We start from the raw sequence: 24,496 nt of genomic DNA on the forward strand, positions 1-24,496 counted from the left end.
TTCCTTTGCCTTCTTTGACCTGCGAGGCTGGGCCAAAGCCTCCTCTACCCAGTCATGGGGAGGAGGAATATATTGCTAATCTAGGGGATCAATCTCCTTCCTTCTGTGACAGGGATTCGATGTAAGGTTCCCCTGCAGCCTCCCTGGGTTACCCAGATTCTCCTAGTTCTTCAGTGAGGGAGGAACTGGCTCCGTTCCAGTGTTGCCTCCACACGGAGTATTATAGGGGTCCCACTAGGGGTGATAAAGTTCAGCCCTCTTCCAGGCCCAGGCCTGTGGAGGATAAGGGTCCGGCTATGTCAGCTGAGATGAGGGAGATTATTACCCAGGCCATCTCCCAGGGTGTAGTAGAGGCCATGCGGCAAAAGGAAGGTATAGGTAGCAAGACCTCTAAGACTTCTCGCCCCCCCACGGAGGGTAGAGGCCACAACCTCGATTCCCCGGGCGCTTCTGTTACCACGGAGGTGTCTGCGTGGGAAGAGGAGGCTGCGGATGAGTTTGAACTCTCGGAGGATGATGACATGCCTCCAGATAAGCCTGCTTTCACGGACCTGTTCAAACCATCCTTGTTTAAGGCTATCTTACATAAGGCCAAAGCTTCTATGGAGCTCGGAGCTAAACCTAAGGACAAGGCCGTCCCCTCTTCTTCTCAGGACCTTAAGGTCGGGCTGTTTAGTGAAACTACCCCTGATCCCAAGCTCATACCAGTCCCTGACATGTTCATGGATGTGGTCCAGCGCCAATAGGTGCAGCCGGGCACCTTGGCCAACCCCAGTGGCGCAGACAAAACCTTGTATCCTTTGGAACCGAAATTAGAGGACATGTTAAAGCTGCCAGAGGTGGATGCTCCGGTGGTCTCGCTGACCTCCAACTCGACTCTGCCAGCTGATCTCTTAGAGGGATTAAAAGCAGAGGATAAGAGGTCCGAAAAGGCTTGCCACAAAACGCATCAGGCAGCCGCCTGGGCTATCAAGGCATCCACCTCTGCTTCCTTTTTTACAAGGGCTTCCCTGCTCTGGCTGCGCCAGCTGAGATCGCAGCCTTCTTCAGAGGCGTCTCATTGGCGACATGATCTCAACAAGATCATCACGGCTATGGAATATTCGGCGGATGCCTCCCTGAATGCAGCAAAGTTCGCATCCAGGGCGCTAGCTTTCAACGTGACTTCACGCCGCTTGCTGTGGCTTCGGCACTGGCAGGCGGACATGAAGGCCAAATGGAAGCTGGCTTCAGCTCCGTTCAAGGGGGGGCAATCTCTTTGGGGACTCAGAGAAATTCTTGATTGAGACGAAGGATAAAAGGAAAATCCTTCCATCCACTTTCAAGAAAAATGAGAAAAAGGTCCTTCCAGAAACAGGCCTTTCGGGCACAGGACAGCGCCCAGGCCTCCACCTCTTCCTATCCCTATCAGAGGTCCTATAACCAGTCTAATGACAGGGCCCAGGATCGGAACAGCTTTACCCCCAGGGGCAGGCAGCACAATCAGGGCTCCTTTCGGAAGCCCTTTCGAGGAGGTTCCCACAACCGGCAGTTCAGGCGTAGAAAGTGACCGCCAGGGTCCCCCTCCCATCGGGGGCCGCCTGCAACTCTATGCAGACCGCTGGGAGGGAATCACCACGGACACGTGGATCTTAAATACCATCAGGAGGGGGCTGACATTGGAATTTATATCATTTCCTCCACGAACTTTTGTCCGTTGCCCCCTGGCCAAGAACCCTGTAAAAAGATCCCTCATGCAGGCAGAAATCGATCATCTTCTGCAAATAAATGCCATAGAGCCGGTTCCCCTGGAACAGAAAGGGAAGGGATTCTACTCCATTCTCTTCCTGGTCCCCAAGAACTCAGGGGGATGGAGGCCATACTAGACCTGAAGCGCCTGAACAGACATCTGGCCTACAAGCGCTTCAAGATGCAGTCCCTCCAATCCATCCTAGGCTGCATAAGGCGAGGCGACCTACTCACCTCCATCGATCTCAAAGAGGCGTATCTGCATGTGCCCATTCACCCGTCCCACAGGAAGTTTCTACGGCTGTGCTACAACGGAAGACACTATCAATACAGGGCTCTGCCGTTCGGACTCTCATCGGCACCCAGGATGTTTACCAAGCTTCTTGTGGCTGTGGCGGCTCATCTGTGCAAACATCCTGTCCGCCTGGAATGCTACCTAGACGACATCATCATCCACTCGAGGAGTCATCTACAGGCGATGAAAGACGTGAAGGTCACCATTCGCACCTTACAGGACCACGGGTTCTCTGTAAACATGGAAAAGAGCCACCTGGAACCTGCCACGTGCATCCAACACCTGGGCGCCATAATAGACTCGGTCTCGTGCCAGGTGTTCCTGTCTCCGGACAGGCTCCGCAATCTCAGGAGCAGGATTCGACTGTGCCGCAGGGCCACCTCCTTGCCGATCATCCAGCTCTCCCAACTGCTGGGGATCATGATATCCTGCCTCAATGTGGTTCCCTGGGCGTGCCTTCATGCCAGGGAATTGCAATGGTTTCTGCTGCCAATGCAAAGGGCGAAGGCAAGCAACTCAACCAGGAAGGTTTGGCTTCCACAGAAGGTGTCCCGTTCCCTGGGATGGTGGCAATCGAGGGCGGTGGAGAAGGGCTGCCTGTTCAAGGAGCCCGACAGGATTGTAGCGATGTCAGACGCCAGCCTCTACGGTTGGGGCGCGCATTGCCAAGGTCAGTTGGCTCAAGCAGGTGGTTGTGCGTGGAGGCAGCCCGAAACATCAATTGGCTGGAGCTGAGAGCAGCCCGACTCGCCCTGAGACGATTTTCAAGTCAACTGGAGGGTCGCCACGTTTTGTTGCTTATGGACAATATTGCCACAAAGGCCCATGTGAACCGGCAGGGCAGCACCCACTCCAGATGACTCATGGCAGAAGCCCTGGGTCGTTGGGCGGAGATCCACTTAGCATCGCTGAGAGCGGATCACATCTCCGGCACCAGCAATATGAGTGCGGATTGGTTGAGTCGTCAGACGATCGACAACTCAGAGTGGAAGCTACATCTGGACCTGTTCGTTCAGATTGTGAGGCGGTTTGGTCTTCCGCAAGTCGACCTGTTCGCTACGGCGGCAAACACGCAACTTCTGCGATTTTTCTCACGTTACCGATCGGCGCAGGCGGAGGGGACAGATGCTCTGAGGGCCAGGTGGCCTCTGGGACTGCTGTACACATTTCCGCCCCTCCCACTAATTCCGCAGGTGATCAACAAACTCCTGGGGGAAGGGGCAGAGCTCATCCTGGTGGCCCCACATTGGCCCAGGAGGTCCTGGTTCACGGATCTGGTCGATCTTTCTGTGGAACGGCCATGGAGAATTCCCCCGGGGGAAGTGGCTCTGAGCCAAGGGGCCATCAGTCATCCAGAACCCCAGTGGCTTCAGCTAGCCATCCGGCGCTTGAGGGGCAGCTCCTGAAGGATCAGCACCTATCGGACAAAGTCATCCTGACCATTCAAGCTTCCAGACGACCGGCCACGACTCGCATATATGAGGCAACCTGGTCTGCGTTTTCTGCCTGGTGCAAGCAGCAGGACATGTTGACGTTGAAGCTTCCATACCACAGTTGTTGGACTTCCTCCAGGAGGGTTTGGACAAAGGTCTGGCGCCCGCCACTCTCCGGCGTCAAGTCGCGGCCTTGTCCACCATTCTGGCTAGACACCATCCTCAGTCCTTGAGTCATCACCCCCAGGTTAAGAATTTCTTGAAGGGGGCCTCCAATCTACGGCCTCAGGCGGTAGGCGACCTGGAACTTACCGTTCGTCCTGCAGGCATTGACTACTACACCGTTTGAGCCTTTGAGAAGGGTCTCTCTGCGACACTTGACTCTTAAAACCGCCTTTCTAATAGCGATTACTTCAGCTAGAAGGGTGTCAAAGATTGCTGCTTTTTCGGTCAGGGAGGAGCTGTGCATCATCCACCCGGACTGATCATCTTGCGTCTTGATCCAGCCTTCTTACCGAAGGTGAACTCTCATTTCCACAGATCTCAGGAGGTGATACTCCCGAACTTCTGTCCCGAACCTGAGCACCCCAGGGAGCGCAGTTGGCACAAGTTGGACGTGCGGCAAGCTGTTCGGATCTACTTGAAACGGACTAAAGACCTCAGGCACTCTGAAGCCTTCTTCGTGTCATTTCAGCCGGGATCGTTGGGTCGCAAGGTCTCATCATTGACCATTGGACGCTGGCTAAGGGCCTGCATTAAGATGTCCTACGAGCACCAGGGCAAGGCTGTTCCGGCTCGGGTGACGGCCCACTCCACAAGAAGCGCGGCCACGACTACGGCCTGGGCGACCCAGGCATCTATTCTTGACATTTGCAGAGCTGCTACGTGGGCTTCCTCCATGGCTTTAATTAGAAACTACAAAATTGATTCCTTTGCCTCCGCCGAAGCCTCCTTTGGAAGAAGAGTTTTGCAAAGAGTTGTTGAGGCTCTGGACAGTGGTGACATTTCCCGCCCTGGGACACAATAGCTTGGGTATGTCCCTTCCTTGGACTTTCCAAGCAGCGCACTGGAGAATGACCGTTATCTTACCTGAACGGTTGTTCTCGGGGCGCTGCGGGAGAGTCCAAGACCCACCCAGGGTTGATAGGTAACACCGGGACTGTTCTGTGCAGTTGAGTGAGCTAAGGGCGTCCTCGTCGAACAAGACCTCGTTTTTAAAACTAATCCTAAGGAGGCAAAGGAGGCGTGACCAGGGGAAAAATCAACTCAGTCCTTGAGCAGATAGGCTGTGTTAACCCATTCCTTGGACTCTCCCGCAGCGCCCCGAGAACGATCGTTCAGGTAAGACAACGGTCATTTCTTTCCTTCTATTAGTAGTTCAATTGCAATATATCTTCCTTGAGGATCTGCTTCAATTAATTCAGCCTTTAAGTCTTTTCTTAAATATATGACTATACCGTTTTTCTTCTCCGGAGCAGATGCTACGAAGTGTGGTCCCAGTCTTGCGTTCATCAAGTATTTCTGATCCTGTGTTCTAATGTGTGTTTCTTGTAAACAAATTGCATCATTTTTAAATTGTTTCAAATAGTGAAATATTTTTTTCCTATTTTGTGGTGAGTTTAAGCCATTAACGTTCCAAGTTAGAAATTTAATTGTCATCTTCAGCATGCTGAAGCTTTCTAAGAGCTGCCTGGAAATCTTGCTGAGATTTCACCTTCGGTCTAGCTCCTCCCACAGCTTCTGTGTTCATATTTATATTTTCTTGGACTATCATCTGGGCTTGTTGAGACTTTAATTCTTGTTCTTTACGTTTAGTGGCCGCATGGATTTGTCTTTGTTCCATAATTTCTTCTGTTTCCTGCAGTAAACTCACAACCCCAGTTTGTGCCTGACTATTTTGCTGCCTGGGGTCCTCTGTCTCTTTTCTTTCTTTGGGACCTAGAGATGGAGGACATCCTGCCTTTAATACTATGCTATAAAAATCTTTTGCCTTCCAGAGTTGAGACGATGTCTTTCTCCCAGGTAATTCACCACCAATCCGGCTGGGGTCTCCCATCTGTATTGAATCTGGCGATGTCTAAGTTCATCCACTAGAATTGCATAGTCCTTTCTAGATCTCAACATTTTGGGGGGGATTTCTGTCAATACTATCGGATCTTGACCTGCCACTTGCAGTTTATTTTTAAAGGTTGCTTGCAATATTTCATTCCTAATTTTCCTGGTGACAAAATAGATTACAATATCTCTTGGCAGTTGTCTTTGTCTGGCAATCCATGAATTAATGCGGTAAATTTTGTCGATTTGCCAGGCACATTCGGCCTTTGGTTCCCCAGTTAATTGAGCAAAAGCGTCTGCAAAAATCTCTCTTAAATTTTCTTGGTTATGTTCTTTCAAACCCCTTATCCTCAGGGCAAATTCCATTGTTCTATATTGCATCATTGTAAGCTCCGCCTCCGCCTTATCAATTTTACTTTGTGCCTCCATAAGTTTATTGTCCAACTTTATATTAGACTCATTAATTTATTCCATCTTCTCATCGAGATATGTTACATAACCAAATAATCCTTTAAATGCATCAACTATATCCTCCCTTATCTCTTGGTTGCGCGTTTGGATTAAATCCTTAATTCCAGATCTTTCATCAGAGACATCTTTAAAGGCATTTGAAATTTTCCCCTCCAAGACAACTGCCTGTTCTTTTAATACATTTTGTAAGTTATTTTGCAGAGCCTCAAGGTTTGTGTTTGTGTTTCCACTGGAGGTAGTAAAGATTGCAGCTTTTGCGACTGCTTTTAGACAGCTTTTGGAGACACTTAATTTTGTTTGTTTTGAAGCCATTTCAAAGTATTCAAATCAAGCTTTTTAACAACCAATTTATTCAGTCCAGAAAATCCACCTATTCTCTCAAGTCTTCCAACAACACTAACAAGCACTTAACAAGTGCTATTCTGCTTTCCGCTTCACTTTCGCTTTCACCACACCCTTTATTATTCCGGCGCCATTTTTTTAAGTTTCCTTTAGGTTTACAGAAGGAGATATAATCTACGGAGTTAAGGCATGTACTTGTGTTATGTTGATCTCCTGATTTGCTCTGCCTGCATCTTGTTCAAATTTAGATTAAACGTTAGAACAGCAGGAGTGGTCGCTGCCTTTTGTTTCTGCAAAGGCAGAAGCGTTCCGAGATAAGGAGATTGTCGGGCTTCCTGGGGAGTTCACAGCCTTCACGCCACAGAATTACTTCTGGGGCCGCTGGGGAACTCTACCCTATGCCAGACAGCTCACCTCCCCCTCTTTTCCCGAGGGAGGGGGTTTCAAACCGCTGGACAGTTGATTTATACTGTCCTAGCAGCTTGTTACTCAAACACAGGGCTGGCGTTCCCGAAGGAGTGTCCTCCAAGGCCAGCGGTGCCACCAGACGATATATGTATTGTTGATTGTTAATATTTCTCCTGGCAATCTTAATTCCAATTTTTGATTCATCTAGCCCCACCTTTCTCATGATGTCTTTGTATCTGAAAGGATAAAATAGGTCCTTCTCCTGTGCGCTGCTTGGAGAGTCCAAGCATGGGTTAACACAGTCTTAACTGCCCTAGGACTGAGTGAGTTTTTCTTGACCATGCCTCCCTTTGCCTTGTGCAATTCAGTTTTAAAAACTCAGTCCACCCGTTTGGACTGTAACCGGGGAGCTCCTCAGTCTTAGTTCAGTTACACTGGAGTCCCCATAACTAGCAGAAGACAAAAATTAAACTGACACGCCTATTGAAAATTTCCTTCACCTTCTATCGAGATTCCTCGCATGCTGAGAGGTCTGCCGGGGCACCCATCGCCTGCTGAGTGTAAGCGGAGCGCGCAGGGGTAAGCGACTTGTCCGGCGACTGCCGGTGAACCCTAGGGGCGGCGGGAGGCTTCCCATCCGTAATTGCCCCAACAGCTGAGTTTCACTGAGGAGCGCTGAAGTTCTCCAGTGGCAGTGGCGGCTATTAATTTGCCCAGCAACAGCGGTGGCCATTTTAAGGAGGCTTCGCACGCTTTTCGCCGCAAGCCCTGCCGTTTTGAAGGAGAAGGTTGCGCGTGCAGCGGGGGCCATTTTACAGCGCCAGGCGGCATTCCAAGCGACCGGAGCAGCGAAGAGGACATTCTCTAGGCCCGCAGCAGCAGCAGCGAAGCCGCCGAAGCATGGGCCTTGTCTGGAAAACCGGCGAGGCCTACCTTGGGGATGACAGATTCCCAGAGGCGGCCACAGTGAGTTAGAGGGCCTTGTCCTTTAGGCTTCCCTCTTAAGTTTTGGTGGGATCGATGGGCACTCCCTTGGCCGGCTGGCCCCCACCCTCACCAACCTTCCTCGATCCACGCCTGGCCTACCTGTCCCTACTGTGTCCGGCAGGCCAGTATGGCAGACAAAGGTTTGGGGGCACAAGATATGCAGGCAGGGCCCTCCTCAAAGCGGAGCAGGCTTGACCTCACTCCCAACGGGAGCAAGGGAAGCAAGGGCAGCTCTAGGAGGGCATCCCCAGGGCCCTCAGGGTGCACTGACAAGCCAAGGAGGGGCTCCGCAGACATAAGACCCCACAATCCCACAGGCATGATAGGTCTCCCAATCATGTGGAGCCATTGTCAGAGCAAAACTCAGGCCGGGAAGGGGAAGGGGAACCTGGCTCCGCCCCGAGTCCTTTTTGGGAGAGGGGGCGGTCTATAAGCGCTAATAAATAATAATAATAATAATAATAATAATAATAATAATAATAATAATAATAATAATAATAATAATAATAATAATAATAATGGCTCCCCTTAAGGGGACAGGTCACCTCTATTGGTTGGGGAAATATCTAGGGAATCTTTCCCTGAGGCCTCCTGGGGGTACCCCGACTCTCCCAGTTCATCCATCAGGGAGGAATTGGAACCCTTTCAGGGCATGCTCCCTGAGGAAGAGAGTGACAACTTAAGGGGGAGCAGGAGGCGTTCTGCCCTATCTACATCCTGCCCCAGGGAGGACAAGGGCCCTGCCCTGTCAGCTGAGATGAGGGAAGTGATTGCTGAGGCCATCTTTCAGGGCATCGCCGAGGGCATAAAGCAAAAGGAGGCCCGAGTTTCTGGCACGCCCAAGCCTAGGCCCCCCACGACACAGGCAAGGGACCAGGCTCCACCCTCCCCAGGCACCTCAGTGGCTACTGAGGAGTCGGGGTGGGAAGAAGGAGCGATTGATGACTTTGAGTTATCAGAGGACGAAGATCTCCCTCCAGATAAACCGGCCTTCACGGGGTTGTTTAAACCCTCTCTATTCAAATCTATTCTCCACAAAGCCAAGGCGGCCACCGATTTGGGTTCCAACCTGAAGGGGGCTGCGGACCCCCTACCATCCACTAAGGACCATAAGGAGGGTTTGTTTAAAGAACCTGCTCCTACCGTTGATCTAATTTCAGTTCCGGAATTGTTCATGGATGTAATCCAAAGGCAGTGGTTCCAGCCAGGTACCCTCACCAATCCCAGCGGTGGGGATAAGTCTCTCTACGCTGTGGAAAGTAAGATGGAGGAAGTGCTAAAATTGCCAGAGGTGGATGCTCCGGTGGTCTCATTGACTTCCAATTCGAACTTACCAGCTGACCTTCTGGAAGGTCTCAAGGCCGAAGACAAAAGATCCGAGAAGGCATGTCACAAAACACACCAGGCGGCTGTCTGGGCCATTAGGGCATCCACCTCTGCCTCTTTTTTCACTAGGGCATCACTCCTATGACTACGCCAGCTGAGATCAAAAACCCCTTCCGGGGGATCTCGGTGGAAACATGACATCAATAAAATAATTACCGCAGTTGAATACTCAGCGGATGCCTCTAAAAGTTCGCGTCCAGGGCACTGGAATCCAATGTCACATCCCGTCGCCTGCTGTGGCTGTGCCACTCGTAGGCGGACATGAAGGCCAAGTGGAAGCTAGCTTCCGCCCCCTTCAAGGGGGGACAGCTTTTTGGGGAGGCCAAGGACAAGTTTGTCATCGAAACAAAAGACAAACGAAAAATCCTCCCGGCCACCCTAAGGAAAAATGAGCACAAAGGATCAGGTTCCTTTAGGAAGCAGTCCTTTAGAGCGCAGGAGACCACCCAGGCTTCCAGCTCCACTTCTTACCAGAGGCCCTACCCACAGGCAGGGGATAGGGGCCAGGACAGAAACTCTTATAGGTCAAGGGGGAGGCAACAACAGCAGCATTCCTTTCGGAAGCCCTTTCGAGGCGGTGCCAATTCCCGCCAGTTCCGCAGAGGGAAGTGACCATCAAAGGAGGCCATCAAAGTGGCCTCCCATAGGGGGTCGGCTACAGTTATGCGCCGACAGGTGAGAGGAGATCATCTTAGACACCTGGGTCCTCAACACGATCAGGAGGGGCCTAGTGTTGGAGTTCCTATCCTTTCCCCAACGGAAGTTCATCCATTGCCCGATTCCCAAGAACCCCCAAAAGAGGGACCTCATGCAGAAGGAGATCCTCCATCTGCTCAGCATAAGGGTCATAGAACCCGTTCCAAAGGATCAGGAAAAGGGGTTTTACTCCATCCTTTTCCTGGTTCTGAAGAACTCAGGGGGGTGGAGGGCCATCTTGGATCTAAAGTGCTTAAATCAACATCTGGCCTACAAACAATTCAAGATGCAGTCCCTCCATTCCATCCTGAAATGCACAAGACAGGGAGACCTGCTCACATCAATAGATTTGAGGGAGTCCCCATTCACGCTGCTCACAGAAGGTTCCTGAGGTTCCACTATGACAGGAGGCATTACCAGTACAGTGCTCTCCACTTCGGCCTCTTGTCCGCCCCCAGAACCTTCACAAAGATACTGGCAGTGGTGGCAGCCCACCTCCGGAACCGTCTGATTCATCTAGAATGCTATCTAGACGACATCATCATTCACTCCTCCAGCCACGTCCAGGCCCGAAGGGATGCTCAAGTGACCATACGGGCCCTACAATGTCACGGTTTCTCGGTGAACTGAGAGAAGAGTCCCCTAGAACCGACCACTCGCATCCAACATCTCGGCGCCATCATAGACTCCACCTCCTGCCAGGTATTCCTGTCCCCAGACAGGTTGGGAAATCTTCAAAACAGACTTCGTCTATGCAGACTGTCCAGGTCAGTGCCGATCATGCAACTTTCCCAACTCCTAGGCATCATGATATCTTGCCTGAAGGTGGTTCCCTGGGCACGTCTTCATGCCAGTGGTTCCTCTTGCCAATGCAGAGGGCAAGGGCCAGCAACTCACCGCGGCGAGTGAAGTTACCGCCGAGGGTGATCCGCTCCCTATCTTGGTGGAAAACAGCGGCGGCCCAAAAAGGGTACCTCTTCAAGGAATCCGAAAGACTGATTGACAACCGATGCCAGCCTGCAGGGATGGGGTGCGCACTGCCAGGATCAGCTCGCTCAGGGCAAGTGGACACAGAGGGAGGCAGCCCACAGCATAAACTGGCTAGAGCTGAGGGCGGCCTGCCTCCCCCTCCGTCAATTCGCGTCTCAGATTGTGGGCCATGATGTACTGTTACTAACAGACAATGTAGCAACAAAGGCCCACATAAACAGGCAAGGCGGCACACACTCCAAGAGCCTCATGGGGGAGGCGGAGTCCCTGGGCAGATGGGCGGAACGACATCTGGCGTCTATAAGAGCGGACCACATATTGGGGACCAGCAACCAGGAGGCAGATTGGCTGAGTCGGCAGACGATTGACCATTCCGAGTGGCGGCTGCATCCGGACCTCTTCAGTCAGATTGTGAGGAGATTCAGGAAACCGCAAGTAGACCTCTTTGCCACCCACACCAACACACATCTGCCCTGCTTCTTTTCTCGTTACCACTCACCACTGGCGGAGGGGACAGATGCGCTGAGGAGCAAGTGGCCCTCAGGACTTCTGTACGCATTTCCCCCCCCCTTCCACTCATCCCACAAGTAGTGGCCAAACTGCTAGCAGAAGGGGCCGAAGTAATCCTTGTAGCACCTCACTGGCCCAGGAGGTCCTGTTATGCGGACCTTGTCAGTCTCTCCATTCAAAAATGTTGGAGAATTTCTCAGGAGCAAATCTCCCTCAGCCAGGGATCCATCTGCCATCCAGACCCCAAGTGGCTACAACTAGCCGTCTGGCACTTGAGGGGGAACTCCTGAGGAATCATAATCTTTCGGACAAGGTCATCAAAACCATTCAGGCATCCAGATGACCTTCCACTAATAGAATATATGAAGCCACGTGGGCCGCATTTTCAAACTGGTGTCAAAAAAGTGGTGTAAGAGACGTTTTGGCTTCTGTGCCACACTTACTTGACTTTCTCCTGGAGGGTCTGGACAAGGGACTTGGGCCCAACACGCTCCGAAGGCAGGTGGCAGCCCTGTTCACCATTCTCACTTGTAACTCTTCTAGACCCTTGAGTCAATATCCACAGGTCAAGAGCTTCCTGAGGGGTGCAGTGAACGTCTGCCCTCAGGTGGTTCATCGTTACCCATCCTGGGATCTGCCGTTCGTTCTAAAGGCTCTAATGGGGGCACCCTTCAAACTTATACGGAAGGCAAGCCTCCATCACTTAACAATTAAGACTGCCTTTCTAATAGCCATCACCTCAGCAGACAGAATTTCGGAAGTGGCTGCGCTGTCCGTGAGAGAGGACCTATGCATTGTACATACAGATAGGGTCATCTTGAGACTTGACCCCATATTTATCCCTAAAATCAACTCCCACTTCCATAGATCCCAGGAAGTGATTCTTCCCAACTTTTGCCCTAATCCTACACATCCAAGAGAAAAACTCTGGCATAAGTTGGATGTAAGGAGGGCAGTCCATATTTACATCAAAAGAACCAAGGACTTTCGACGCTCCGAATCCTTTTTTGTATCATTCCATCCTGGGTCACTTGGTCGCAAGGTATCGTCCCACACAATTGGGCGTTGGTTGCGGGCCTGCATCAAGCTTGCCTATGAGCATCAGGGCAAGGTTGTACCATACCGCGTGACAGCACATTCAACAAGGAGTGCCACTACTTCAGCAGCATGGGCGACCCAGGCCTCCATCATTGATATTTGCAGAGTGGCCACGTGGGCGTCACCTACGGCATTTATCAAGAATGACAAAATTGACACCTTTGCCTTGGCCGAAGCCTCTTTCGAAGAAGGATTTTGCAAAAGGTTGTGGAGGCTACAGACTCCCTGGACTCTACCCGCTCTGGGACACAATAGCTTGGGTATGTCCCATGCTTGGACTCTCCAAGCAGCACACAGGAGAAAGACCGTTGGCTTACCTGGACGGTCGTTCTCTGGGCGCTGCGGGAGAGTCCAACCCCACCCAGGACCTGCTGACAGGTCAGGACTATGATCTTGAATGGACTAAGGAACGGCTGTCTAGTATGGCTTCGTTTTTAAAACTGAATTGCACGAGGCAAAGGGAGGCATGGTCAAGAAAAACTCACTCAGTCCTAGGGCAGTTAGACTGTGTTAACCCATGCTTGGACTCTCCCGCAGCGCCCAGAGAACGACCGTTCAGGTAAGCCAACAGTCTTTTTCCAGTAAAGGAAATGGATCCTTGGTTCCTTTAGAATTAGCAGTTATACTGTTATAATTATAGTATTTTCAAATATTAAAAAAATCTTCCTTCTCATATTAAAGTACAAGCAATCATATCCAAATTCATTTATATAGATTATGAATTAACATTTATATATTTCCAAACAACAATGTTCCTAATATCTAATTTGCAATGCATTTTAGATTTATTATCCAATAAACTAATAAATTTAGAATAGACTTTAGAAGGAATAAGAGGCTTAAAAGCCTTCAATGTTAGATAAACTCACTGTAGTTGAATTCCAAATCTAATAATGATTATAAAGATATTCTACATCTTACTAAATTGACTATTTTTAAAAAAAATGTGTCTCCTTTTATTTCACTTTCAAGTAGTTTTACTAAGTCTTATATGTCTTATTTTTTCAGAATATAAGACACACCAGAGTATAAAACGCACCAAGATTTTGAAGAGGCAATTTAAAAAAAAAAGTTTTTGCACTCTGCAGACCTCCCCAAAACGGCCCATTTTTCGTGAAAAAAGGGGCATGAATAGCCTTCAGAAGGCTTGTAGAGTGCTCCTGGGGGCTGGAAGGGGCAAAACTGTAATTTATTTTTATTAAAGTGTTTTTAAAGCCTTTTTTTGCAATTTCCTTCTGTACAACATTTCCACCTAGGTATATATCCATTGTAAATGTACTTCTTCCCCCTTATTTCAGTTTATTTTTGTTTATACATATGATACAATTATATACATTCCTTAATTTACAATCCTTCATTCCATTTATACATGTTTGTTCATCTCTACCTATACATTGCTAACTTCTGTGTCCTCTTCATTTAGTCTTTCCTTAAGCTTTACACCTGTCCTCTAGGCATTTGTACCACTTGTTCCATACCATATAATATTCTGTTTCCTCCTTTTCTTTTACTTCTTTTATAAATTTGTCCATCTTTGCCCACTCTAACACTTTCATTATAACATTATCCTCTGTTGATATATTATTATTCTTTCAATTTTGTGCATATTTATTCTCGCTGCTGTTATGTATAATTAAAAATTGTGTTTTTTTAATTTCCTTGTAGGTATTTGCTTTTTAGTAATTTCTTCAAGCCATTTTCTTATTCTATTCCAATATTGTTTAGCCCTTGGGCACAGCCACCACATGTAGTAATACGTTCCTTGATTTTGCCTACATTTCCAAGAGTCCAGTGATAAGTTCGGGTACATTTTAGCCAATCTCGCTGGTGGAAGATGCCATCTATAGAATATTTTATACATATTTCTCCAAATCAGTACTGTAGCCAAAATTTTTGGCCCAAGTTATCATAGTTTCTTTAACTACCTCCTTCTCCATTCTGTAGTTCAATAAGTAGCATAATTTCTTGATCAATTTATCCTCTGTACCTTGTAAAATTTTATTTAGATCTTGCGGTTCTGTTTGGAATCTGTACTGTTCTTTATCCTTCTTATATCTAGCCTGTATCTGCATGTATGGCCACCTATCAATGTCTATGCCCTCTTCTTTTAGTTTTAATCTTGTTTTTAATTCCCCTTGATCGTTTAGTAATATCTTTATATATTTTTATTTTATCTAATGCATTTGGGTAGATTAATGCTTCCATCGTTGATAGCCAATTTGGAATTTTAATATAGTGGTTTTTTTTAGTTGTTTGCCATACTTGTAGCAAAGCATCCCTAATTAAATGTTTCTGAAAATAACTATGGGTTTTATTTTTGCCGTCCCATTAAAACATGTGCCATCCTAACTGTAAGTCATAGCCTTCTAAAATCAGCTTTCTTTTAATTTTTAACTCAATTCAATCTTTGATCCACATAAGTGCTGCTGCCAGATAGTAAGTCTCCCAATCTGGGAGCCTGGATCCTTCTCTTTCTCTAGTATCCCACAATAGTTTTATTTTAATTCATGCTTCCCCCCCCCCCCCAGCCAAATGTATTTCATAGTTAGCTTATTTAACTCTTTAAAAAAGCTTTTGCCTAATTTTATTGGTGCTACTTGAAAGAGGAACAGTATTTTTGCTAAATGTTCATTTTGATGGCAGCTGTCCTTCCTATAGGGGACAGTGGTAGTTTTTTTTTCCATATTTCCAAATCTTTTTTAATCTGTTGAACTAATTTAGTGTAGTTATCTTTTTTGATTGAAGAACATCTGGTTGATAGCCAAATTGCCAGATATTTTACTCTTTTGGTGACTTGTATGCCCATTCTTTCTTCCAATTCACTTTCCTGTTTTTAGTAAGATTTTTTTTATTGCCTTTGTTTTCTTTTTGTTAATTTTGAGTCCTGCTACTCTACCGTATTCTTCTATGTGTTGCACCAGTTCGGGTCCTGTCTCTAGCAGTTGTTCCAATATAAATACTTAGTGTATAAATACTAAGTCATCCACAAATGCTTGGACTTTGTATTCTTCTTTTCCTTATTTTCAAACCCTTTAGTTCCTGATTCTTTCTGATTTTTATTAGCAATACCTCCAAGGTTAATATGAATGATAAAAGTGAAAACAGGCATTCTTGTCTTACGCCCTTCCCAATAATTCATTTTTCGGTAATATCACCATATATTATTACTTTGGCTGTTTGGATTGTATATATTTTTTCCACCATCTTTACAAATTTCTCCCCAAAGTTCATAGTCTCCAATTATAAAATAATAAATCTCCAATTTAAATTATCAAAGGCTTTTTGGGCATCCAAAAATATTAAGGCAGCTTGCTTTCCTGGATGTTCTTCATAATATTCTAGTGTGTTTATAATGGTTCACATGTTGTTTCTTATTTGTCTTTTTGGTAAAAATCTGTTTTGGTCTGGAGGAACCTTTCTAACTCTTTCTGCCATTATGGATGCCAATATTTTATAGTCTGCGTTTAACAGTGAAATAGGTCTGTAGTTTTTAATCTGATTTGGGTCTCTATCTTCTTTTGGAATGAGTGTTATAAGTGCTTCTATCCATGAATTTGATATTTTTGCTTCTACAAGGAACTCGTTAAATACTTCTATCATTAACATATCTAATGGTTCCTGTACCGTCTTGTATAGCTCCACAGGTAATTCATCTGGGCATGGTGTTTTATTATTCTTTTGTTTCTTCCTTGCCTGCACTAATTCCATCATAGTTATTGGTTTGTTTAATCTCTCTCTCTTCTTACCTCTGTAATTTTGGTCAAGTTCATCTTATCCAGATATTGTTTGATATTATCCTCCGATACATGCTCCTGCCAATACAAGCTTTGAAAAATGTGTTGTGTTATATTCTTTTTTCTCTCTCTTCTGTGGTGTGTCACTCCCTCCTCATATTGTAAATAGGCTATTATTCTTTTCTCCTTTTCTTTCCTTAATCTGTATGCCAGCCAACACCCTGGCTTATTTGCATGCTCAGAAAGTTTTGCTTTGCCATTCTAACTTTCTGGGCCATTTCATCTTATGTAATCAGGTTCAGTTTATGTCTTTTTAGGTCTGTTTTTCCTTTTATCTTGTTGTTTTGTGACATGGACTGTAAATCTTTCTAAACTTTCAGTTTCTTCCTGCAACCCTTCTTGTTTTTGTTTCCTTTTCTTGTTTCTTCTTGCTGTGTATGCTAGAGTAAGTCCTTGTATATATGCTTTGGTGGTATCCCACAAGTTTTGTAGCGATGTGTCTTCCTTTTTGTTTATTTTGAAAAATGCTGTCATCTCTTTTTCAATCATCTGTGTATATTCTTTTTCTTTCAATATTTCCTTGTTCATCATCCACCTCCACTCTTTCTTTTGTCCTTTCCATATTATTTTATGGAGGTTGTGGTCTGCCTAGTTGTTAGCTATTATTTCTATCTCTTCAATCTCTTTAATCAGCCCTGAGGTCATCCGTGCCATATCGATCCTAGACCACAATTTATGTGGATTGGAAAAGAATGTATATTGGTTCTGTCTCCTATTTATTTCTTCCCACGCATCTCGTAGGCTCAGTTCTTGTGTCATTTCGAAGAAAGAGTCTGGCAGTGTTCTCTTCCTTATCTTATTCTTCTTGTTACTTTTATAATCTTTTTGATGTCCACCATTGCATTGAAATCTCCAATTAAACATACGTTTTTGTAATCTAATTTAGTTATTTTGTTATGTAATTTTCTGTAAAATTCGGTTTGGTTGTTATTTGATGCATAGATTATAGTAAGGAGTATTTGTTTTTCCTCTGTTTTAATCTTGATCATTAAAATTCTTCTCTCATCGTCTGTATAGATTGCAGTATTTTTCAGAGGATAAGATGTACCAGAGTATAAGACACACCAAGGTTTTGAAGAGGCAAATTAAAAAAAAAAGCTTTTGCACTCTGCAGACCTCCCCAAAACGGCCCATATTTTTCAAAAAAAGGGCATGTATAGTCTTTAGGAGGCTTATAGAGTGCTCCTAGGTGCTGGGGGCGCAAAACTGAGCAAAAAACTGGCCTGTTTTTCACTCATTTCTGCCCTTCCCAGCCCCCAGGAGCACTCTGCAAGGCTCCTAAAGCCATGCACGAACATTTTAGTAAAAGGGGCGGGATTTCTGGAGGCAAAAAATGCTGTATTCAGTGTGCAAGACACACCCAGATTTTCAGCCTCTTTTTTGAGGGAAAAAGGTGCGTCTTATACTCCGAAAAATACGGTATTTCGATTCAAGTCTTTCCTTAATCTTACAATGCCTCTTTTTTTCTCTTGCGTTAATGATACATATATCTTCCCCAACTTTCGGTTTTCTAATAATTTGCTATGTTGTTTTTTCATGTGTAACTCCTGCAAGCATGTAATGTCCATATCCAATCTTTGTACTTTTGTGAATATTTGAGTTCTGGAGAATTTAATCCATTTATGTTTATGGAGACGATCTTAATTTATTTCAGTTTAATTAGCCTTGCCTTGCCTTAATAACAACAAATGGATATGTTGTTAAGCTTTAATTTTAAAAATAGATCTGAATTTTGAGTTATTTCCACAGCGAGGGAAGTATTTTAAAAATCAATAGAGAAGAGGGTAATCCATATACTGGCCCTATACTAAGAAAATATGTGAGAAAAAATTATATAATAGGACAGTTAGGGTATACACAGGAGCATGTTTAGAGATTGGATGATAAAGGAATGATAAAATCAACTAATATTTAGGAATATTGATGTTTTGGATGTTTTAACCACTTTTTAAAAATAAATTCAATTTAGAAATATATAAAATCATTATTACTTTATGTATTAAAACTATGTAAATCTGATTGATTCCCAAAGCACTACCAGATTCTGCAATTTTTGCTAGACTTATTTGAAAACCCAGAGATTTGTTGTGAAAATGTTATTAGTAGCTTTAATGTTTTCAAATCAAAATTAAGAGAGACTTAATTATTCATAGGAAAATCTCAAAATGGTTTTGATCAAGAGATAAGAATCACATGAACAGATTATTATTTTTTTGTTTCTGAATTTTTTTCCTATCATTTTCTTGCCATCTGTTTTGTTTTTTGTCATTTGTTTTCGTTACTGGAAGTCAAGTGATTTTCATCATCATGGGGAAACTGCAGCTGATTATTTTAGCCGCACTAATCGTAGGGGAAGCATTGTTTCTGACTTGGATGATATCAGCATTCCAGACATGAACAATGTGAGTTAATGCCATTGCTGAAAATTTTTCTTGGTAAATGTGTTAATATCTTTTATTGTTTATTAGTTTTAATAATGGTAATTTTACTTTATTATGTTGCATACACTTTTATATGTTTAAATTCACTACTATGATTAGGGGATTAGGGGATATTTGGGAATTAGGCAAAGCATATGTGGTCTCATCATAATACTTATTTGTAATTGAGAAAAATATGCATGTGGCTCTCTGACATTTACATTAATTTTAATACATTTGATTACATCTCAGTAAATATTTTTACATTAGATGAAGTTTTTTAGCTTTTCAAAAATTAAAAGCTAAATTTGTTTTCATATTCTGCCATTGATGGTTCTTAGAAAGTTTTGTGATATTTATTATCTGCTGTATTCATAGTTGGATGAAATGAATGAATGAAATAAAATGTTTTTCATTCCCCTTACCAACATATACCATACCTTATAATTTAAAAAAAAAAATTCAGAGAACTAAAAGTAATTAACTTGTTAATCCGATGTCTGCAAACTTGAATTTCTACTTGGCAAACATTATTATATTGATGACACAGACTATTTTCTGAAGGAAGTGCTGTAGAGAGTGAGGTTAAATTATATTACAATAAACTTTGAATAAAAGTGGATCTTGAGAAAAATGGATATGGAAAGAAATGAAATGAAAGTGAATGTAGAATCAATGCAGGAATAGAAAGTATGAGACTTGCATGAAAAAATACCATAAATTAGATTACTCTTCCAATCTAATGAATAAAAAGAGGATGCAGTGGAAGAGTAAAAACATCATGCACAGAAGTATGTGAAGTTATATTAATGTGAAGTATGAAAAGGTCTGTTTATATATCTTCATATTCCAAAGTGATAATAATTAAAAATATGCATAAGGAATGACCGCAATTATAGATGATAAATAGATTGTAGAAAGATTTGGCATTATGGGTGTATAGATAAAAAGAGAGTTGTAAGGAATGTAATGAAAATGAGAGGATGAGAATAGAAATGCAACAATTTTGATGAAAAAATTAAAATAATATCAATGGAATATTTGTAGCTCAAAGTGACTTCCGGGTTGCTCGGAGGGTCGTTTTAAGCGTTCCGAAGGTTTCAGGGACCGTCCGGACGGCGGAGGGAGGGGGGACTCTATAGCCTTCCTTCCATGCGTCCCACACAGGAATCTGTTCCCTCGGGGCTTTGTGCGGGCGTCGCAAGGGTTAAGTCGAAAGGGAGGGGAAGGGGAAGGGGGAAAGTGAAGGGGGCTCTGTTGTCAAGGCGACGGCTTGGAGTGTTCCGGATCGTACCATTGCGCAGGCGGTGCGGAGGGGGGGGGTGGCGCAGACCAACTAAGCCCAGCCCAGCCGCCTCCTCCTTCTCCTTCTCCTCCTTTCCCCCTCTGGCTCGAACGCAGCGCCGGGGCCCGGCAGGCAGCGAACGAGTTGGAACCTGCCGACCGGAGGAAGAGGGCGAAAGGCGGGTCCCATGAACGGCAGCAGCAGCAGCGGCGACAATAGTCGCAACTCGGCGGCGGGCCGCCACGGCTGGGAGACAAAGGAGGGGAAAGGCGGCAGGCAGCCGAGCTCCGAGGACAGAGCCGCCCGCGGGGCTGAGCACGATGCGGCGCAGGGCCGCCCGAGGTCGGGATCGAGGCGGCTGCGCGGCCTGCCTGGCGTGGCGCGGCGCGGCTAGAGGAGGAGGAGGAGGCGGCGGCGAGGGTGGCCTGACCGAGGCCCGACGGACTTCCCTTCGGCCAAGCCCGTCCTGGTGGCGGCGGTGGCGGCGATGTGAAGGCCGGGCCCTGGCGAGCGTGCCGAGGCTGGGCGGAGTGGCGCAAGGATGCTGGGCCCGAGGTACCGCACGGCGGAGGCGATCCGGGCCCGGGCGATGGAGAAGCATATCTCGTTCCTGTTCAGGGACCATCCGGAGGCTTCCCTGACGCCTTTGGAGCGCTTAAAACCACCCTCCCAGCAAACCGGAAGTGACTTCCGGTTTGCTCGGAGGGTGGTTTTAAGTGTTCCGAAGGTTCAGGGAAGCCTCTGGACGGTCCCTGAAGCCTCCGGAAGGCGTCCGGGGGGGCGGGGGAAGCTCTTTTCGCCCTCCCCAGGCTCCTATAAAGCCTCTGGAACCTGGGGAGGGTGAAAAAAGCATGTAAAAATGGGGGGGGCGTGTTGTGCACGCATGCGCACGGGGGGGTGCATTGCATTATGGGTGTGGCATGCCCGCACACGACCCCCCCATGCTCCCCCCACTTGTGGCATGCGAGCCAAAAAAGGTTCGCCATCGCTGGTATAAAATGTGCCTATTTTGAAAACAGGGCTGTTAAGACTCAAATGACAGTATTATTCACACTTTGTGGCAGTTCTACAATAAAGTCCATCGCAATCTCTCTCCAGGGTGCTGAAGGTTCAGCTACCTTCTGTAAGGGTCCTGGGATTTTCCCTTGAGGTTTTTTAGCTGCCGCACAAATAGGGCAGCTAACTACATAGTTCTCTATGTCCTTTTTTAGTGATTGCCACCAAAATTGCCTTTTAATTAAGTGTAAAGTTTTCACAAAACCAAAGTGTCCAGCTAATTTGGAGTGGTGGGACCTTGCCATTAAGTGCAGTCTTTGGCTAGCTGGAACATACAACTTCCCTCCCACTCAAGCTAAGTTATCTTTCATCAGACAGCTGGATTTGTGGCTCAAAAACCATTAATCAGTGGCCAAAGCTTGTTTAAAAGTTTAGGTGGTGTCATTGTCCATCAATGTTTCTTGTTTTGCCTGGGATCTGGTGATTACTTTAGCAGCTATTTGATTATTTTGCACCATGTTTGATTAGGTTTGATTAGTTCTGGCTTCGTACTATTGTATTGCGGTTTTCTGGATAGCATCTGCCAGAAAATCCCCCTCCTCCCGGGAGATATTTGAGTGTAAATTTTAACCATTTAAAGTACTGAGCCCATTGTATTTGTTTTGGGGAAAGTTTCCTTGGGGTCTTTAAGGCTTCTAAATTTTTGTGATCCGTCCAGACTTCAAAAGGAAACTTACTCCCCTCTAGAAAATTCCTTCAGGTTAAAAGCGCCCACCAATCATCTTTCTCCCAGATGGCCCATCTTTGTTCAGTTTTATTCAATTTTTGGGATGTGTAAGTGCATGGTTGTAATTGGTCTTGCTAATTTTTCTGAAGCAGGACCGTTCCTATTGCCACATCGCTGATGAATGGTTTCTCTGTATCCGGGTGTTTTAGAATTGGCTCTGCTGAAAACAGCAGCTTAAATCTTTCAAATGCAGCTTGGCATTCCATTGTCCAGTTCAAAGGCTGCTTCGGTTTCTGGTTACCACACACCCACCCCCTTCATTTTTAAAAGCTTGGTGTTTGGGAGCAATCTGGCCAAAAGTGGAAATAAACTGGTGGTAAAAGTTGATGAATCACAGGAAGCTTTGTAACTGTTTACGTATGTGGGGTGGTTCCCAATCAACTACCAACTGCACTTTTAAAGGGTCCATTTCTATGCCCTGGTGTGAAATGCAGTACCCTAAATAATCATTTTTTTCTTGGTGGAATTCACATTTAGAGAGTTTAGCAGAGCGGAGTTTGTTTAGAATAGCCTGGACTAGTTTTACATGTTCTGCTTTGGTCTCAGTATATAACAAAATGTCATCTAAATTCTCCAAGACCCCCCTTATACAAATGCTCATGTAGCACTTCATTAATTAATTGCATAAACACTGCAGGGGCCCCTTGTAGCCCAAATGGGAGCACTTTGAATTGGTAGCATCAAAGAGGCGTGTTAAATGCCATTTTCCATTCATCCCACGCTTTAATTCTGATGCGGTAATAAGCCTCTCTTAAATCCAGCTTTGAAATTTTCTTTTCCTTTAGCGAGATGTGCTACCGTGGGGGTGGGAGGGTAACTGTTCTCTACACCGATTGTATTAAAAATCCACACAGAGATGTTTTGAGCCATCTTTTCGCTGTCTAAATAACACTGGGGCTGCAATTTTTGGTCGGGTTGGGTCAATGAACTCCCTTGCTAGGTTTTTCTCAATGAATTCCCTCAGTTTTTCCAGCTCCCTTGGGGACATGCTATACATCTTGGATTTAGGGAGTTTGGCACTGGATAGGATTTCTCTCACACAGTCAGTGGAGCGGTTGGAGGGGGGAGGGGAGCTCGTCAGAGGCTTTTTCGCTAAAAATCTCAGCCAAATCTTTGTATTCTTTGGATATGCCCTGGATGGCAGTGTAAGCAGGCATTGATGTTTCTTGGTGTTCTGCCCCCTTGGTTTCTTTGTGTGGATTCTCAACAAAAGTCACGTGCATCTGAACTTTTATGGTGCCTTGTTTCCAATTAATTTTGGGGTTCCATTTTTTCAGCCATGTAAGGCCCAAGACTAGCGGCCATTCCATGCCAGATGCCACTATAAATGTAAGTATTTCTTCATTGCTCCCAATGCCTATCTGTAAAGGTTCAGTGGCAAAAGAAGCTGGCTCCCCCCCCCCCCCGGCTATCTAGTTGGCAAAAAGCTATGGGACTTTTCAGGTTCCTTACATTAATCCTCAGCTTACCAGAGTTTGGCTGATCAAACAGCAGGTGCACCCTGAGTCCACTAAAGAAGATATTTTTATCCCCCTCTCCCAGTTGGGGACAAACAGTCTTAGGAGGAGGCTAAGTTGTTTAATTGGTTTGCTTACCAGTGGTTCATCCTCTGGATAGCTTCCAAATGAGTATGGTTCCTCCTGCTGAGAAGCCAAGGTTTCCTCCTCAAAGAGGGGACGGGGTGGAGATTCTGCAATCTCCCTTCTCCTCAGGGCTATCTCCTTCCCATGCTGGCCAGGTTTCGTAGATTTCAACCCCAATGGCCGCTCTGGTTTCCTAGCAGGGGTTTCAGGATGGCATTCTGCAGCTTGGTGCCCCTCCTTTCCACACTTGAAACAGGCTGAGAGTTTTAGAGAAGGTGCCGTTTGCTGATTGAAGGTTTCTTGCTTACATTGGGGTGGGCATTTCTTCCACACTTGCCCAGCTCAGTACTCATTCTTGGCCATGTCAATCTCAGCCTCTTCGGCGGTGAGATCCCACTCATGTAGGTGGTTCGGTGCATCTCAGCCCACCCCCAGGCATTATATAGGTCATCACTCAACCCATTCTTGAAACAGCTTACCAGCTTATCCTCTGGCCAGTTCACATGACATCCAGGTCTCGGAATTCTTTGATATACTGTGCCACGTGCCTATGTCCCTGCTTCACAACTCTGCCATGGGCCTATGTCCCTGCTTCACAACTTTAATGCAGTCATGTGCTTTGCAGTCTGTGAGGGGGTCCTTGAAATGTCGTCGCAGGGCCATCATGAAATGGTTGAATTTCCACAGTTCTAGCGCATCAGCATTACTATCCATCTGGGTCACTATCCATCTGGCAGTGACTCCTTCCAGGGTTAGGGTAACAACTCGCACTCGGGATCCTTGATTTTGAAAATCAGGCCCGTACTCTTGCATGTAGATGAGCACGTGTGTCACAAAGAATCCCAATTTTGCGAGTTCCCATCAAACTTCACCCCAAAGGAAGAAGTCTTTCTTTCCAGTTGCGGGATTCGGGGTTGGTTGGGAATGGGTCCCAATCCACAGGCCAACTGGTGGGGAGGATATGTTGGGTCCTCTGCTGCTGCTGCTGTGCCATCTGCTTGATCAGCAGGGCCCAGAGGGGATAGCCCCCCTGACATCAGCTGCAGCTGCTGCCCTTCCAGTGCTTCTTTGCTGCCGTTCTAGTTCCCCCCCGGATTTTGAGATTTTCCAAAATCTCCATCACCAACTGGGTTACATGTCCCTTCAGACAATCCTCTCTCAGTGAGGCTTCGTTCAGATCCTCCTGGTTAGAGGGGGCTTCTAGCTCCAATTTTGGTTACAATGGGTGAGGG

The 24,496-nt window shown here is 46.0% G+C and overlaps 1 protein-coding gene across 1 annotated transcript in view; it reads left to right on the forward strand.

Annotated features, from left to right (window-relative positions):
* The window catches only part of LRRFIP2 (LRR binding FLII interacting protein 2), a 196,214-nt gene that overhangs the window by 103,950 nt on the left and 67,768 nt on the right, over positions 1 to 24,496 (forward strand). Inside the window, exon 15 of the mRNA XM_081932888.1 lies at positions 18,482 to 18,595. Coding sequence (XP_081789014.1) covers positions 18,482 to 18,595 — 114 coding nt within the window. The remainder of the gene's footprint in view (positions 1 to 18,481; positions 18,596 to 24,496) is intronic.

The sequence above is a fragment of the Natrix helvetica genome, assembly GCF_964273705.1.
Source record: "Natrix helvetica genome assembly, chromosome: Z".
Lineage (NCBI taxonomy): Eukaryota > Metazoa > Chordata > Lepidosauria > Squamata > Natricidae > Natrix > Natrix helvetica.